Raw genomic sequence first — 19,425 nt, 5'->3', positions numbered from 1 at the left:
CGTGTGTCTTGCTGCAAGACGGGTAACCCACACAAACATTTTGATTTTATTTTGTAAATTTCAGTCATTTGCTAGGTTTTTTTCGGATGTCAGAGTCAAGTTGTATTGACTAATTCTGGAATCCTAAACTCATTTCCTAGTATTTGGATCATCTAATTTATACGCATTACCAATTAAATAAAGGGAAAAAAGAATCCCAAAGGGCCGGGTTGGCCAAGTGGTCTTGGCCTGTGACTCAGGTGTTTGCAACATTCTAAAGTCTCAGATTCGATTCTCCTTGCCAACAACTCTTAGAACCACCTCACCCCCACACGTAAGCGTGCGAAACGGCTGTGGGAGGGAGTTTAGGGATTAGTCTGAGGTGCGCGTCAGTTGACCCGGAACACTCTGCATTACCAAAAAAGAAAAAGAAAAAGGAAAACACATCATCTATATGAAAAAAATAATGAACTTCTAGACGATCTCTAAGCTTGTGATATACGTATATACTACAGTAGAAAACATTTATAGGAATGCCACGACTCATCAGTAATTATGCAATAAAGCTTTGAGTACAAATGAGAATGTACATATCATATACATATGAGTTTTGTGGAGCCCACCTCGAGTCTCACAAAAATGATTCAAATCGCCCATTATTTTTAAAACATTTTTTAAGGAGCCTTGTAAAAATCAGCTTAATCCGATATTGGTAAGGATTTTTTCTGAATTTGTAAGAACGAAATTACTTAACTGCTCAGTTTTATCCCTACGCATTCCGGAAAAATCCTTACCGATATCGGATTGAGCTGATTTTTTAAGAGGCTCCATAAAAAAATATTTTAAAAATAATAGGCGGTTTTCGGATCATTTTTGTAGGACCCCAAATGGACCCCACAAAATTCATATGTACATGATATGTACAGTGCATATGTACCTATAGCAGTACTGTTATTATGTCGACAGTCAACAGTGATTACCTAATGATAGATAAGACCAGAAGACCATAAATAATTTACAGTTACTATTATAATTGATTTATGATGTAGATTGGGACGAGGAAGATCTGAGGAATTAATTAATTAATTATTAATTAAATACAACCTAGTATTAGAGTTAGGTGAGGGATGGCTTTCGCGTGGTCCTTCAAAATCACACTGTAATAATCACTCTGAAAATTAATTAGTCAAACTTCAAATTAATAACTCATGATGAAAAATACTATTCCGTTTGTGGGTCACCTAAATGTTGCATCACTAATTAGTCAATTACGTACACGTGAAGAAATTAATACTCCCTTGAATTCACGGCATTGGTAGTAAATTTTATTAAATTAACAATATTTAAGTTGGCGGTGGGATTAGTAATGCAGGCCAATATTCTAGAAATATATGAATTTTATTTTATAATTTTTAAATTAGTACTATTTAATTAGAAATCTTTGCATTTTAGCATAAATTGCTTAGAATATTACTAGGATTTCTTATTTATGTTGATTCTATTTTTTTTTTATTTTCTTGTTCTCCAAGACTTAGATTTAGCTTTTCCTTATTTTATTTCCTTTTTAGTTTGTTAGGGTAGAATGCTATCATTATAAATAAGGATATATAAGCCTGAGGGCAAGGTTAGTTGTTATTGATCAATGAAAAAACAAGGTTTATCTCACTATTGTGTGTTCGAAGAGGGAATACCTCTAGTTCATACTAGTTTATGTTTTCTTCTTGCAAATAGTTTCGTAAAATGAGGCTGCGCTGCATCAATTAGTCCCTAGGATTAGTCAACATACGCCTAAGCTAACCTGGACACCTCACTTACCAATTTAAAAAAAAATTACACTATTTAAGTCATAACATCAAGAGGATTATAAAACACACAAGATTAATTAACATAAATAAAACAAATATTAGCTTTATGTTAACCACAAGCAAGAGTATTTACAAAATTATTATTCTGACAATCATAAATCAAGGTCAGAGATCATAGGGCCGAACCTGTAAACATATTTAAAAAATCGGCAATCATGTTTGAGAAAAATAATTGAATCTTGAGTAGGGAACTAAAAAGTGTTTAGTACAAGATTAGCCAGCTGAATTAACTTTATAATAAAAAAAACCAAGCTTAGAGATCATTGGGTTGAACCTGTAAAATTTTAATAATAAAAAATAAAAATCGACAATCATGAGCGAGAAAAATAATTGATTATTTAGTAGCCAACTAAAAAGTGTTACTACATGAGTAGCCAGCTGAATTGTGTTTCTCCACTGGACTGGAGGAAGATCAACTCAGTGGAGGGAGGCAATTGTGTTTATTAAAGCTCAAACCGTTTGTTTGGTCAAATAACTAATTGTCCAGCCAGCGCACTGAAGAATTGAACATGCCAAACGCGGTATAGTCAACGGCCATGGTTGTGGTAAAGGCCCATCCCTTTTCTTTTAAATAGGAGATAGTATTTTCTACTACTAATAAGTCTAATATATACCGCGGTTGGGCCTCAGTCACACAATCCTTGAAAATGTCATCTTCATTCTCGCTTTGCATGCTCTTCATCTTCGTTCTTGCGAATTTTAGCAGTTTAATATGTTTTCTAAAGACGCTTTTGAGATCATGCACGCGCGCGCGAATTATGTGACTTAGAGTTGGACATCTACGTCTAAATTTGCATGCCTTTTAGGTTAGGGATTTTACCATTGAAAGGCATTCTTTGTCAACAGTATACCAGTCGTCATCAGTCACATTTGTTAATTTATTTCTTTCTACCAAGTTAGTAGTAGCATTGACTCCTAATATTTTTGGTCAGATTTCATCAAAACCATTCTCACAATGTAAACCAAATTTAACCAGTAAGATTTCTGATGAGGTTAGCATAAAGCATCTAATACTTTGTTTTTTAAAGCGCATCCCTTTTAATCATTTAGCCAAATATATATTTAATTAAATTAGTTCGCAAAGACCAAATTTAATCGCTTAGTACTTTCCTCAGATTAATAAAACTATTTTTTGCTGTTCGAAAGCAAATAAAAAAAAGATAAAAACTTCTTTGATCCATCAAGGGTAGCCCAATAATATATTTTGGGGCGTTAGGTGAAATTGCAGATGGGGACTTTTTGAGTAGAAAAGAGTCGAACTTTAAAATAAAATAAAAAGCATTTCGTTTTCAACATTCGCTTTTTTGTCTAAAATTTAAATACTGTGTATATCTTGCATATCCTGAAACTAAATCCGATACTGCCTTATTTACATAAGAACGCGTAAATTTATGCTATTAATATAGAAAGACAAGGTTTACTGCCTTTATTTTTAGTGCCTTTATACAAAAAAATTATTTTGGTAAAAAATAAGGTGATTCTTTTTCATCGGACTTTAGATAGGAAGTGTTTTATTTAGCTTTTATGATTTGATCTACCAATAAAGAGAATTATTTTTGTTCTGCGTTTACTAAAGAATTCTATTGAATAGGGTGTTGAGGATGATTTTTTTTTTTTTTTTTTTACTGAGGCTATGGACAAAGTGGGTTTTTTAATCTTTATAAAACAAATGCTATTTTTCAAAAAGGGCCTATCGCCAAAAATGTAGAAAAATTTGGAGTGGTCAAAAATCATTTGATGCAAAGCAATGCATTAGGTCAAAAATCATTTGCCACTAAAAAAAAAAAGAAGAAGAAGAAGAAAAGGAAATTAGAAAAAGAAAAGGAGTTCTTGTTTCAGCAGCTAAGGGTATTCATAATGCTATAATCAAAAATGGATAATTAAAAGTTGCCACATCAGCTTTTGATTATCCATTTAAGAGATTACTAAGATTAACAATGTAGATGTCTACAATGGCATAATCAAAATTGAATAACCAAAAGTTGCCGCATCACCTTTTTAAATTACAAAAAAACTAATAACTGTGAACATAGAAATAGTTTTTTCTAAAAATATTTTTGAGATAAAAACTATTTATATAGAAAATAATTTTTAAACTTTTTTTGAAATTAAAAAATAAAATAAAATACAAATAGTTTTTGTGTAACTATGGTTTTTGAAAAAATAATTTTTTTATAAGAAAAGGTTTTGAGAAAAAAATTTCTTATACAAAATAATTTTTCGAAAAAGAATTTTTTTTTATTTTTAAAAACAGTTAAAAAATATTTTTTGTGGCCGGGAGGGGGGACCAGTTTTTTTTTTCAATTTTAAGTATTTTGTTTTTGTAAACATTGTTGAAAAAGAAAAAGAGAGAGAGGGGAAAAGGGAAGAGATACCACCTAGGTGGTAGCCCAGTTGGTGGGAGTCACCACCTCTCTTTAACAACTGTGTAGGTTCGAGCCCCGGGAGGCACATTTGTACAAGTACCCCGGTGGTGCCATTAAAGGCTTTGATTCGAACCCGCAGTTGGACCGAAGAGGGGGATTTCTCGCCGCTGTGCACCAGGTGGTGCCGTGGTGACGGCCCGTCCCCCCAGACAGACGGTAGCTATGGTTCGAACCGGACATTCCACGGTGGGTCGGGAGCCCCTATGGTCACGTCCAAAGAAGAGTTGCTACGTTGATCGCCCCCTCCCACCCTTTTGATTATCAAAAAAAAGGGAAGAGATATAACTTCTTCTTCTTTTTTTTGTAATGATATGTGTATTTGATTGAGAATGTGAGGTTAATTAAATTTGGTTATTGATAAAATGTTGTTAATTTTGGTTATCCAAAATCCAAAATTTGATTATTTCTAAAAAGGTTGCCAAGGTTGATGATAGTATTATGAGCCATATTTTGCAGAAACATTGTTAACTTTAAAAACCTAGCACTTTTGGTTATGCCATTGTGGATACTCTTAAGAATCACTTCCTTTTCATCCATCTATATTCAAAAGAAATGAATTCAAAGTATGGTGCTTTTTTGTTTCTTTCTCTGCTTCCACAAACAATGCTTTTTTGTTTCTTTCTCTGCTTCCACAAACAACCCCCCCTTACTTGTGAACATGAATTTCAGTTTGGAACAACTCTCCTCTCGTGGTGAAAAAAGGTCACAACACCGTAAACACGTGTGTGTATGTGTGTGACAATCTCGACATCATGGGTGCACTTATGTGTCATGAGTAAAGAGGTCAAAAATTAAACTAGTAATTAATTTTCAAATGTGCTAATCTTACTATTCTTTTGCCAATAAAAAAATAACTAAGTTTTGTTGATTCATTGAACCCCATAGCTCCTAAAGTTCCCTTAGTACTACACCTCTTTGTCCCAATTCGTTAGTTCTTGCCAACAATTCATGTCACTTTTGAATTGCTTATACCTCTCACTTTACAAGATTATTATTATGACAATCATAAATCAAACTCAGAGATCATAAGGCCGAACCTGTAGAACATACTATTAAAAAAATTCGGCAATCATGTTTGAGAAAGGTAATTGAATAATTTGAATCTTGATCAGTAGGGAACTAAAAAGTGTTACATGCATGATTAGCCAGCTGAATTAAGTTGATCACCAAAAACCAAGCTTAGAGATCATAGGGTTGGACCAGTTAAATTTTAATAATAATAAAAATCGAAAATCATGATCGAGTAAAAATATAATTGATTATTGAGTAGCCAGCTAAAAGGTGTTACTACATGAGTAGCCAGCTGAATTGTGTTTCTCCATTGGAGGAAGATTAACTTAGTGGAGGGAGGCAATTGCATGTTTATGAAAGCTGAAACCGTTTGTTTGGTCAAATAAATACTAACAGTAACTAACTAATTGTCCAGCGCACTTGAAGAATTGAACATGCCAAACGCGGTATAGTCAACGGCCATGGTTGTGATAAAGGCCCATCCCTTTTCTTTTAAACTAGGTTTTTAGCTTTTTCAAAAAAATAAAAACTAGGTTTTTAGCAATGCTCGGTCATTCTCGCTGGTCTAATAATGAATTTTATTTAGCGTTATTGTTTAATTTTGGATTCTTTGGGTTTCTTTTGGTAGATTGTTGTAAAAGAAGGGTTAATTACGAAGTTTTCTTTGTTGAGATTTGTTTGTTTGGCATATGATCATTTTGTATTTTAGTAATGGGTAGTTTGGTTATCTATGGTTTCAGGCTTAAGTGCTGTTGTTTGGTGCAAGATGGCTCTTTTTTCCCTCCATCAAATGCACTGATTAGTCTTATATAAGTGTGTTTTTTATGTTTTGTTATGCTTGCAAAAGTAACAGAATGAGTAATGCAGTAGTATGGAGCAAAGCACACAATTGTAAAAATCAAGCCAGAAAGGGCAAAGACATGGGGTTTTTTTCCCCACGCACCTTTATACTGACTTTAGGTAGTCGGCTAAAGTCATGCCTGGTGCTTTCATGTTTGGCATTGTTGTTCGTTGTAATATATTCTAATCATGTGCTTTGGTATTGTAATCGTAAGAAATATGCGTTAGCTGAAATGCATATATATTTATGGTTATGAGAAGTTTGAGTGGCGACAAAGCATGACCAGAATGATCTACATGTTACGCACGATTGGTCATGCCCATGGTTTCACAATTAGCAGTATTTGAACTAAGATATATTTTACAAAATGCAAAACACAAAGATTTATATGTTCTTGAAAAGTTTCATATTAAAAGTTTAGCTGCACCATATTTAAGCACATGCTTATGTACTGAGTTACAAACATGTTTTAAGATAGCCAACACATTAAGATGGCCAGAACATTATAATGAACATCACAGTGGAAAGAATTAAGAAATTTATTTTTCACAGCATTAATCCCAAGTTTGAAGCACCCCAAATACTAACAACCCATATGGCAAAATTGAACCAGACAACGATAGATGGGAGCTTCAAGTTAAGAAACTTGTAATACACTTCAGCTCAAATTGGTGCATGAAGTCCAAAGGAAAAGGTTTCAACACCCAAAGTAAAAATATAGCACAAAAAAGCTTAAATAGGCACAACTGTCGCATTTACACGTATTATATGGGACTAGAAAGATAACAGAACAAAGCTTCAAAACTACAGTTGTCCAAGAAATTGAGGATGAAGATGATTGTCATCCGTTAAAAGTCATCCACAATTTATGGTTCTGATACTCAATTTTCCATTTGAAATGAATTAGAAGTACCAGAATTTCAGAATTAGTTCCAAGTTTAACTCCAAATTGGCATCCTGGGAAAAGTTCAGGTGGGAATAAAAATAAATGATTACCCACAACCACAAAGCCTTCTAAAGTAGTTAAGCATGATCCCAACTCTAACCTAGCCGTAGCTTATAATGGTCTATATCAAGCTAAAAACTAATAAAGTACCGCACTTCATAATTCAGCAAGTACTGAATTGAGAATATAAGAGGACTCCAGCTCACGCCTTGAATTTGTGATTGTTGAAAAAAAAAAAGATCATTGTTTGATGTTTGGATGAGAATTTGCATAGGTGACGAAAATGATAGAGAAATCAAAAATTAATTTTGTCACTTCACTATCTTCTTATCATTTACGTCACCTTTTCGGTTTACTCGATAAAAGCCAAAGAGTGATAGTATTTCTAAGGAAGTAAGAGAGGTACTAATCTCTAAGCCTTGTGATCACACTGCTCTTACACATCAAGGGATACACCAGAAGCCTTTCTTTCTAGATGATACAGTATCCCATTAAGCGCAACATAGTCCTATGGATAACAAGCTAATCATCTCCAATTCAGTCCAAAATTGTGATTCCCCAGCTGTTCCTATTACATCCTTCAAGTGTTATATGGCCACTATTGTCTCATCCGCCAACTTTCGCCTGTAGACATTTCCAATACCCATGGCATCAAGTATGTTCTTAGAGCTAAAATAGTGTGTAGAAACTTGAAGCTCTAACTTCTGAGAATGCTATGTGTATATGTATATAGGTGCTGGCCCCTGTTAAGGATCTTGTAAACCATTGATATACACAATATACATACTTATGAAAGGAAAAAGAAAAAAAACAAGAGACCAGTTCATTTTTTTTCAGTTCTCTTTTCGAAAAACTCCACAAAAGGTTAAACAAATGCTTTCGAAAACTCATAATGGGAAGATTTTCCTGAAATAGACAACTTGAAAAGGGAAAATGTTTCTGAATTTTTAAGAACTACTCCATTTCCTTACATAGATGAAAACTTTACTTCGATGACAAGGCTTTCAGCATTTTCATAGGTTTTATTCTAAAGCACAAAACAAAACCCAAAACACAAAGTTAACCAAACAAAAAACAAATTGAAGCAAATCGAAGCATCTATAGAATCGTAATTGTAAGTTACTAACCAGTGATGTTAAGAACTGTATGCTTTTTTGATATATTTCTCCTCCAATATATGTACGAACACAATTGCGTATGAGAATGAGAGAGGCAAACGGTAACTAACCCCAAGTGCAGCAGCTACTTTCTTGGAGTTGTTTTTTCCTGAAAAAATTACTCTAGTGCAAGAAAAGTTTGGATCAAGAAAAGAAAAATAGAGATTTAGTGGATGGACCAGGGGATGAACAAAGAGAAAGTGAAGGATTTAGCTTCACAATTATATGCTGCTATAGTGCTATGTGTGTCTTTTGTACAGACACTTCATAGGCAGAGTAGTTTCTGCCCACCTTAACTTAAGCCGCTGGATGCGTTCTCTGTCATTGGACTCAAGCTGTGCTTGTTTTAGTAAGTTCATTCATTTCATCTCTGTGTGTACCTGCACACATGCGCTTCTGAGTGTCTTGTGTTACACCGCTTAAGAGGATAGAGTATTTCATTTAGTCAGATTGCCCAAAGATTCTAAATAGTAAATACACACTTGTTTCTTTTTTAACCTCGCGAAAAATCCCATAGTGTATAAAACAAGATCCAAGAACAGGAAAAAGTTTCCCACCTGTGCATGAAGTAGGTATGGTCTTTATGAAATGGAATCTTCTAAATGTACAAATACTCATGTCGGATGCTCTGTACTTGCATAAGAGTATGGATGTCAGCATATCTGACGTGTGTTAGCTGTGTGTAATGGAGATGGCCGGTAATTCATGTTAGGCATGTAAACAAGAACAAACTCCCTAACATGTTTGAAATGCTTTATAGCACTTGCAGGCACTTGTATACACCATCTAGTATTATGATTAGCACTTGTATCTTCAAGTGTCCTTTAATATAGGAGTATATTCTCATAATCCACTATCTAGGCATATAGTATTATGATTTGTTTTCCCTAGGGAAAATGATATAGGAAAAAGGAACCAAGATTGCAAAACTATAACCACCCAACTTTTTAACTGATAGTGATCTAAATTTGACCCATTCCTAGCTTGTAGGCACTTATGAAGCAAATCAATTCCTAAGCTTTCAGTTTCGAAACCCTCTTAGTGCTATCAACTTTTTTTGGATCAATCTATACAAAGCTTTTTCTCCGACTTTAAATGGAGCACTTGATAATGAACGGTGAGATTGGTTTTTCAAGATTAGTCTATGTGCGCATAAGTTGGACCAAACACCCGATACTAAAAAAGGAAAAGCAATTGAGAAAGTGTGCCATGTTTATGTGTGATTGAGACAATGGGTCCCATGGAACCATCCTAATTTGCTCTCCCCTTGTTACCAAGAATGCTGCCCAGCCCCTCCCTCTGGTTTGCCCCCCATCATATCTGGTAGCCCAAAAGGGCAGCTAGTTTCAGGTTTTTTTAGGTTCTTTCTAAACCGACTTCGCTTGCAGTGACCCCTTCCCCTAAATGAATGTCACTTCTCTTTGACAAGTGGAAAGGAAAATTCATTGAAAGGAAGTCAATCCTAAAAGATAAAAACAACTACTTGAAGTTTCCAACCATAAAGCCCACAATTGAATTGCCTTGCAGAGAATTTCCAACCGGAAATCTGCATTTGTTATGATATTCATTTTCAAGTGGTGATTCGAGTAAGTCCAGGGCACAGGGCAAATTCAAAAGTTACTGTTTAGTGTACACACTAAGTTAGCCGAAGTGGACTAAATGAGTGCTGATGATACCCTACAAGAATACTAAACGCAAACCAGTATCGACATGAAGCACAAGGCTCCAATTCCAAAGGGCCCAATTGAAAAAATCAGCCAACATGGCACAGGTGCGGCAATTAGTTTTTCACATCTTTCTCTCAGTCCATGGATATCCAATTTGGGCAGAGCAACAACACCCTTTGTTGCTGTTTTAAAAATTTTGTCATCGTTGCCAAAAAATGCATAGCCAAAGCACTTTAGGTTTCAATTACAGTTTACAAAGTGGGCTCAAAAAAGTATTAGGAAAAGCACGAGGGTATTCATGGCTGCAACAAAAGTTACCTCGCCAAGGCACTATCTTCATTAACATTGTTATTGTTTCATCATCGCCCTTTTAAGTGTACCGAATCACCTATACCCTGTCATTCAACAAATTTGCAATTACTTAACCATATTTGTTTCTATTCATTTGAATTTACCATTTACCCTTCTATGACTATAAGTTCACAATTTCACACATCAAACGGGGTGTATTAAATGCACACAATTAATAACAAAGAAAGGGGGAAAAAAAGTGATGCAGATGGTAAACAGGGAGCACAAAAATCAATTCCCAAAATTTTAGTGCACAGATTGATCGGCAGCCTTTTATCCATCCACAATGGTCACTGATGCAGCCTTGCAAGCACACGTATAGCAGTGGATATGACCGCAGGTTAGAGCGACTGGATCAAATACCGTATCCTATCTCAGGAATAAGCCAAATGCAATATTCAATTGCAGATCTTATCAGCAACGAAACGTTAGCAGTATAATATTCCTATCGAATGGTAAGTCAATGGTTGCAGATGATGCTCAACTGGAAGCAACCAAGAATTAAAGAAAGAAAGTAGGAAGTGTTGGGCAAATACAGATTCCAGTCGCAATCAGGGCTTCTTAATGCGATATCGTTTAAAACCATCAAACTTGAAGAAGTAACATTACAAAAACAAATTTTTGTACGCCTATTCTAGTCCATAAGCCCTACAAATCGCACAAATCATACAAAAATTCGCAGAATACCCAAACCTAAACCCTAGGAAAATTGCACAAATCATACAAACCCTAGAATTGAAAATCAGGTGTAAATCGTACCTTAAATCGCGGCCCAAAAAACGCTAAAAGTCATCACAGTCGCTTCCCATCCTCGAGCTTCTGTTATCTAGGGTTTTAACAACCCTCACCTCTCTCTCTCTCTCTCTACTACCATGGCCGAAGCGGTACAGCACGGTGCGGATTCTCTCACCAACAAGCGCAAGTACAAGGACCAGACCACTCCGCCGCGGCGGTCCACCGGCTTCTAAGTGCGAGAGGAAGAGAAAGACAGACGCTGTGAAGAGAGAGAGGGAAAAAAACCACAGCGGAGGTTTCCAGAGAACACGCGTTATCTGTCCCCACCACAAAACAGGGGAAAAGACGGGAATGCCCCTGACCATTGCAGTGCAGGTTCTCTTACCCAGGGGCTTGATTGGAAAAATTGGACAAATATGGGGCCGGCACGAATTGGAGATTCATGGCTCATTTACTCCGGTCTTTGACAGAGGAGGGGGATAAAAAGACGGAAATAGCCCTGAACAAATCCTGGAATACCGAGCGCATGAAGACAAAATAACGCAACCTTTTTGGGGCACACAACCGGAATTGTTGAAAAGTCAGAAAACCCATATTAGTAATTTGGAAAATTGCTAAACAGTATCCTGTCCCCACCACAAAACAGGGGAAAAGATGGGAATGCCCCTGACCATTGCACTGCAGGTTCTCTTACCCAGGTGCTTGATTGGAAAAATTGGACAAATATGGGGCCGGCATGAATTGGAGATGGGGCGGACTATTTGCAACCACAAATTTCCTGAACGTAGCCTATTTATACTATGGTACACAATTCATTTGCATATGAAAATAGGCTATGTTTAGAAAATTTGTGGTTGCAAATAGTCCGGCCCTTGGAGATTCATGGCTCATTTACTCCGGTCTTTGATACTAGGACCAGGAGATTGGAGATACTAGTATTTTTTCTAATATAAATATATACGGGGTTGGGCTTTAGTGAAGTAATTCTTGAAAATGCCGTCTGATTCCGCTATAAATTCTCGCTTTGAGTGCTCTCTATTTCCGTTCGTGCAAATTTTAGTAATTTAAGATGTTTTTTTGAGACACTTTCAAGATCATGCACGCTCTCTTTCATGCACGCGCATGTGAATTATGTGACTTAGAGTTGGACATCTGCGCCTACTTTTAGGTTAGGGATTTTACCATTGAAAGGCATTCTTGTCAACAATTAAACCAGTCCTTGATTATCAGTCACATTTGTTAATTCATTTATTTCTACCAAGTTAGTAGTAGCATTGACTCCTATTTTTGGTCAGATTTCATCAAAACCATTCTCACTATGTAAACCAAATTAAACCAGTAAGATTTCTGATGAGGTTAGCATAAAGCATCTAATGCGTACTTTGTTTTCTTAAAGCGCAACCCTTTTTAGGCTCCATTTCAGTTTCTTAGAAAATGAACTTTTTGAAAATGAAGGTAATTTCAAGTTTAAAAATCATGTGTTTACGCAAATAATTTTCTACCAATATCCAATATGAATCTTGTTTGAAAGATTTTATTGAGTTCTTTTAAATGGTGCAAAAAAAATTGAAAATTGAAATTTTCATTTTCATTTTCATTATATTTGAGCTTGAAATTATCTTATTTTTGAAAAAAAAGGTTTAAAAGAAAGCGGAACGGCACCTTAATCATTTAGCTAGCCAAATGTTTAATTAGATTAGTTCGCAAAGACCAAATTTAATCGCTTGGTACTTTCCTCAGATTAATAAACTATTTTTTGCTGTTCGAAAGTAAATAAAAAAAAAAGAAGATAAAACATCTTTGATCCATCAAGGGCAGCCCAATAGTATATTTTGGGGCGTTAGGTGAAATTGCAGATGGGGATTTTTTTGTGTAGAAAAGAGTCAAACTTTAAAATAAAATAAAAAGCGTTTCATTTTCAACATTTGCTTTTTTGTCTAAAATTTAAATATATATCTTGCACATCCTGAAACTAAAATCCGATACTGCCTTATTTACATAAGAATGCATAAAGTTATGCTATCTATATCCATCTATACTATATACTAAGTAAATGTAGTTTTCAAAAATAAAATTAAGCTCTCTCCTTAACTCTCCCTCCTATGTGGCATTTTCTTAATAAATTCATTTTTTTTCTTTTTTTCTACACTTTTTAAAGTACCACAAGTTAGAAAAAAAAAAAGCTTTCAAACTTCCTTCCATGCTCAAATATTTTCTCATTAAAAGTTTTACATTTTATGTTAAATCATAAATAATGAGGGGTTAATAACATAACAAGACTTTACCGTACCTATAAATAACATTGTTACATTAAATATAACATAATTTTCTACTTGCCGCACGGATAGGATGCGCTTGTTAATATAGAAAGACAAGGTTTACAGCCTTTATTTTTGGTGCCTTATACAAAAATATTCTTGTGGTAAAAAATAAGGTGATTCTTTTTCATCGGAGTTTAGATAGGAAGTGTTTTTTTTAGCTTTTATGATTTGATCTACCAATAAAGAGAATTATTTTTGCTCGGCATTTGCTAAAGAATTCTATTGAATAGGGTGTTGAGGATGATTTTTTTATTACTGAGGCTATGGCCAAAGTGGGTTTTTTTAATTTTTTATATAACAAATGCTTTTTCTTTTTAAAAGGGCCTTTCGCCAAAAATGTAGAAAAATTTGGAGTGGTCCACATCAATCATTTGATGCAATGCAATGCAATGCATTAGGTCAAAAATCATTCCATCGCGAAAATGTAAGAAAATTGCCACACAAAAAAGAAGAAGAAGAAGAAGAAGCAGAAAAGGAAATTAGAAAAAGAAAAGGAGTTCTTGTTTCAGCAGCTAAGAATCACTTCCATTTCATCCATCTATATTCAAAAGAAATGAATTCAAAGTATGGTGCTTTTGTTTCTTTCTCTCTGTTTTTTTCCCCTTTCCTACTTGTGAACATGAATTTCAGTTTGGTACAACTCTCCTCTCGTGGTGAAAAAAGGTCACAACACCGTAAACACGTGTGTATGTGTGTGATGATATTGACATCAACGGTGCACTTACGTGTCAAGAGTAAAGAGGTCAGGAATTAAACTAGTAATTTTCGAATGTGCTAATCTTACTATTCCAAAAATGACTTTTGCCAATAAAAAAAATATTGTAACTAAGTTTGTTGATTCGTTGAACCCCATAACTCCTAAAGTTCCCTTAGCACTACGCCTTTTTGCTTCTCCAAAACTATTACTCTCTGTGTCCCAATTCGTTAGTTCTTTCCAAGAATTCGTCACTTTTGAATTGCTTATATCTCTCACTTAATTGTCACTTTACCTTTCTAGAACTTTTTTTAATAGATCTAATTGAAATACAGTATGTCAAACAAGATTCATATTGCATATAAAAAGTAACACCAATTAAAATATATAAGCAATTTTCTATCCAATTAAAATAGAACGAGGAATCAAACAATGGACAAGCAAATGGAAAGGGATGGAGTATATTCTAGCATAGAAAATTAAATTATGATACATCTGATTTGAAGTTAGCTAAAACTTGAACTCTAAGTTAGAGGTTGACAAAATAAAACCTCTAAACACACTCATAATTAGTGAACCCAAAACCTTAAACTGCAGCCATTACACAAGTATAGTGGAGTAGTATTTTGCAGCCACCAGTCAACCCACATCCAATTCTTTCCTGTGGCCCGACTTCGTGCCTCATTCTTCACCTCCAGAACAAAAGCCCCGGCACATTCTTCACCTTTAGAACAAAAGCCCCAAACCGTAAGAAGGAACACGAAATTGGATGATTCTTGTAAATTTATGACGGGTGAGAAGCAAGAAAGTAATGTGCATTTGCATATCAAGATTCTAACAAGACCGAGGTTGTTAGCTTGGTCTTGGAGTCTTAGTTCCCGCATTTTTTCTCTGTAAATCTTTTCTTTGTTGGGTTTTGGTTTCTGGTTTTCCTAAGCAGCTAGGAATGTGTTAGTTTTGCCTGGGTTCCCGTTGTATGTTGGGATTCTCCTTTGTTCTTGGTTGGTTTGCTTTTTAAAATGGTTTAATTACCCCAAAAAAAAAAAAAAAAAAAAGATTCTAACAAGACCACGGGGATTGTCTTATTTTATGGGTTGCTGCCAATCTGCCTATCCCATTTTTAACCAACGTATCTGCTTCTGCCCGTATTTTGCTTTCACTATTCTACAGACTACACAGCATTCTATTAACGTAAATTCGCTTCACTCCCCGTGATCATTCCGTGAAAGCAGAGACCAAAGCTACCTCCTACTTCCTACTAGTCAATTCTAGTAAAATAAATCAGCTGAGCAAAAAAAGAGTTTCTAAAATAAACCCAATGACTCAGACATTCATTTCATACGTTTAACTACCTCCAACCGGTACTGAACTAGCCGTCAACGGCACCATAAATATATTACTTACATTCAGCTAGGCCAAGAATTCAACATCTCCTTCAATCTATGTCAAAAGTACAGGATTTCAGCATACAAGTACAGCTTACAAGAATCAAGGGTAGATAAACAACAATGGAACCAAACCAATAATTTATAATAGATGTTATATTTAAAAAGAGAGAGAGAGAGAGAGAGAGAGAGAGAGAGAGAGAGAGAGAGATAAATAATCTAATATGATACATTTGTCGTTTGATTTGTGTGATGAATTTATCAAAAATGAATAAATTGCCAAGCTTAAGATGATACATATATATAATGGTATAAATGAATATGAGCATAAATTTACCAGAGTCTATTAACAATCAAGATTAGGTAAATTTAGGAGTCTTGCTAATCAATCATATGTGCAAAACATAATGGCCCAGTTCCAGTACTTCCCCAAAAAATCCATGTATGATGCGCACGTGTGAGATAGAGAGATAAGGATGATGTCATTGGTTCATATTTAAAATACTAAAATTTATCATTACCGTCGTATATAATCTAAAACACATTTTCTTTTCTTTTTTTATAATAGGTGACAGCCACAATACCACAATATATAGTTTCAGTGTACTGTAAATAAATCTAAGTAAGCCTTATGTCCCAATGAATTGGGGTATTTTATGTTAAAAATCATTAGTTACCTGTCGTCCAGAGTACCATATCACTTTGATGAGCTGAGAGATCTTTTAAGATTCCTAAGGATTCTCCACATGAAAGTGGAAACAGCAAACAAAATAATACCAGTTACAATGGCATACTTGAGCCCAAGATTCACCAGCAAGTTCACCAAAAGCCCGGCGAACACCACACCACAGAAGTTTGCTGAAACAGCACACCAGAACGGCATATCGAGAATGGAAGCTATGATAGCTCCAGTCCATGCCCCTGTTCCAGGGAATGGCACAGCCACAAACAGCATCAAACCAAGCCATTGAAACTCTTCCACGGGGCCAGCCTTTTCCTTGGCCTTCTCAAATAACAGCTCAAGCAAACGAGATGCAGAAGGGCTCTTCCTCGAAAGGAAAGTTGCAAATTTCTTCAAATAGAGTACAATGAAGGGCACAGGAACCATGTTCCTACAATTGTGGCCCCAAGATTAGTTACACTCAAGCTCACCAAACCAGCAACATTCCAAACTGAAGTAATGGCTTCTCAATTATCAGATAGATGACCACAGCAAATTAGCAAGGGAAAAAAGTGTGACTATGTTCCTCAAATTTTTATTTAGTAGGTCATGAAGATAGAACAGGAAAATTGATCAAAGAAAGTCCACTAGAAACTTGGACCACTTAACTGCATTTTTAAACACAATCACTCCCTTATCTAAGTAAGCGGAAGTTGAAGAAGGCAAAGTCATCAAGCTATACGTGTCAGCAAATTGAGGAGTGCATTTCTTCAAAATCACTACAACCACACTTATTTGGATAAATCTACAATACAAGCCGACCTACAATAAGCAATATTATGAGGTTTTGTAGTGAATGATGCAAAGGATTGTAAATTGTATCACCAAAAAAGCTCTTATTTATGAGGGTGTGTGGTTAATGGTTATGTTATAAACCCTGTGATTTTAGTGGATCAGACTTTTCCGGCGAAAATAAGTTATGAGATTTGTAGTGCTTTTCTAATGACAGTCGATTTCGATGTGGTTCCAAACACAACTACTTCATCCTCAAGTTGATTGACAGCGAGGACTACAAAAGAGCTCTTGCTGGAGGACCTCAGATGATAGCAAACAACTCTCTCACTATGCAAAAGTGGCACCCTCATTTTAGGCCTTCCTTGGCAATGGCGCTCGAGCTGCAGATTTGACTAACTTACCTGAGTGACTGAGCTCCCTATTGAGCACTTCTATGGTGAGGTACTTCTCCCTAGGTAAACTATATCCAATAGAATAGGTAAGTGAACAGGCCATGCAAGCTCAATGTGCGATAGTCTGTTTTCTGATGGATCTATTCCTCCCTCAATCCAGTGAATTTCTAAAATGCAAAAACCAATTTGCTCTGCCATTATTGGAAAGAGACTTTTGGTCAACGTGGGCCTAAAATATAAATAGGTGGATATACTGCGGATCTATGAAATTACCAAAGATGTTGATATGAAAACATTCTGAACAGTAAAATATTCAAAATGTGGTTAAGTCATACATCATTAGATCATAATTCAATCGTGATGAAATCACATGGTTGTTCATTGCTAGAGCATTAAGTTCCTTTCATGAGTGGAGCCAGACGATCACTGTTGCTATCGCATTTTGTCGTACTTTTTCAAAAATTAATCGGCAATCTCACCGTCATCAATATAAATATATAATCCTCACATCGAAAAAAAAAAAAAAAAAAGACTCTCTATGAAATTCAAAACAGACACTGTTGAGGTTTTCAACAAACAAAAAGCAAACACAAATCATCCCAATCCAATAGGACAAAGATTTGTCAAAATTAGAAATTTGGTCAACTTCAAAATTTCCACAATTGGATTTCCCAATGTATGTGGGATAGTCATCGGAACTTTGCATATAGATGGAAATGGACAGCCTCCTCCTCTGTTCCCTTCGTTCAGTTGTTCTCCTTTCTCCTACTCTGAACCACTGATCCCTCCGTGTGTTGTATAGTATTATTACACAATGGATTCCTCTAAAATCATAAATTATCTAAACACTGTTAAAAATTAGAGACTTGCTCTTAGTGGCTTATGAAATTGAGTATTTGCCTGTATTACACGAAATTCATGACTGCGCCCGTAATTGTTTCCACTTTTAGATTGGACTGATATCTTTTGACCTTATAAACTTACTTCAAGACACCTATTTTGATCGTTCGATCGGTCCTTCTTCTAGGTTTATACGTGCTAGATAAAGAAAAGGCTTGTAATCAGAATATGTTACTCATAGTAAAAGATTGATTATGAAGGTGTACTTAGAGATTGATTATGCACTTTTTAGGAGTGATGTGTTCTAGCCTTTCCCCCCATATTTTATCAAACAGGGTAAACGTGGAAAACCAATAAAAAAAAATTGGACGACCCTTACCTTAAATGTAGTGTACTTCCTGAATCTAAATTTGGACGATAAAAATCACCCATTCAATCTTCAGCAAGTCGGAATAAAGTTATTAAAAAAAAAAACTCAAATAGATTAAAAAGAGACTAACCCAATAACAGCCAAGACCGTCAAGATTAAAGGACTGAGTTGCAACCAGTACCCAACAGGAATAGCCCCACGAAGCTCAATTACCGGAAGTGTAGCTAGGGCCAACACAACAGCCTCATCGGGCCAACCCCAGCCCCGCAACGAGTTCGCAACCTTCACACCGAAGCCCGAGGCTCTAATGGAGTCGGCAGCAAGAGCAGCTTTGGCATCACCTGATGCAGCTAAACAGGCAAGGGATAGAGATGCCCAAAAGAACACCCAGAAGAGGAATTTTACTGGTTTTTCCTCAAAGGGGGATAGAGGCTCGATTTCATGTGTGGAATCGAGAGACCCGCGTGAAGAAACTCTTGTTGGAGAGAGAATAAGGGGTTTTTGAGCGGTGAGGAGAGGACCCAGATGGGGAGAGGATTGGAATGAATTTAACTGGAAGTGTAAAACCTTGGTGATTGGGTTGGGTGAGAGCTTCGGATGGGTTGATTTCTGTGATAATGTGAGCAGTGGTGGTGGGTGTGAGATAGAGGAAGCCATGGACGCGAGCGAGAGAGAGGGAGAGACAGTTCAGATGTATATTGGTGTATTGGGGGAAAAAATTCAAAATACCCCCAAACCTTTACTTTAAATTTCAATTAAACTCTCAAACTTTTCAAAAAAAATCAATTTTACTCTCAACTTTATCTTCTATTAATCAAAGCGCCTTTTTCTGTTCAAATGATTAATGGATTTCATTAATGTAACGCCCCAAAAATTTAGAGACATTAATAAAATATTTAAAAGATTATTTTTACAAAAGAAATTCATAAATTTACTACATCACCATTTCAAAAGCATATGTCATTATATTACAGTCGTTTTTGAATAAA

General features: G+C 35.6%; 1 protein-coding gene across 4 annotated transcripts; it reads right to left on the bottom strand.

Annotated features, from left to right (window-relative positions):
* Window positions 1-1,859: 1,859 nt before the first annotated feature.
* Window positions 1,860-19,150, bottom strand: LOC131311761 (uncharacterized). Of its 4 annotated transcripts, none has more exons than XM_058339331.1 (3): window positions 18,567-19,150; window positions 16,056-16,490; window positions 1,860-1,970 (listed from the first exon to the last, which is right to left on the bottom strand). In XM_058339331.1, the coding sequence occupies exons 1-2, from the start codon at window positions 19,091-19,093 to the stop codon at window positions 16,076-16,078; spliced, it is 942 nt and encodes a 313-aa protein (XP_058195314.1). In that variant the 5' UTR covers window positions 19,094-19,150; the 3' UTR covers window positions 1,860-1,970; window positions 16,056-16,075. The 4 variants fall into 4 exon arrangements, with proteins under 4 accessions (XP_058195314.1, XP_058195313.1, XP_058195312.1 ...); XM_058339330.1 differs by lacking the exon at window positions 1,860-1,970 and adding an exon at window positions 14,439-14,717; XM_058339332.1 differs by lacking the exon at window positions 1,860-1,970 and adding an exon at window positions 18,446-18,470 and having other exon boundaries at window positions 16,353-16,490.
* Window positions 19,151-19,425: the final 275 nt, after the last annotated feature.

The sequence above is a fragment of the Rhododendron vialii genome, chromosome 12a (assembly GCF_030253575.1).
Source record: "Rhododendron vialii isolate Sample 1 chromosome 12a, ASM3025357v1".
Lineage (NCBI taxonomy): Eukaryota > Viridiplantae > Streptophyta > Magnoliopsida > Ericales > Ericaceae > Rhododendron > Rhododendron vialii.
Note: the sequence above shows the minus strand (reverse complement) of the source record. Positions and strands in the feature narration are given on the sequence as shown.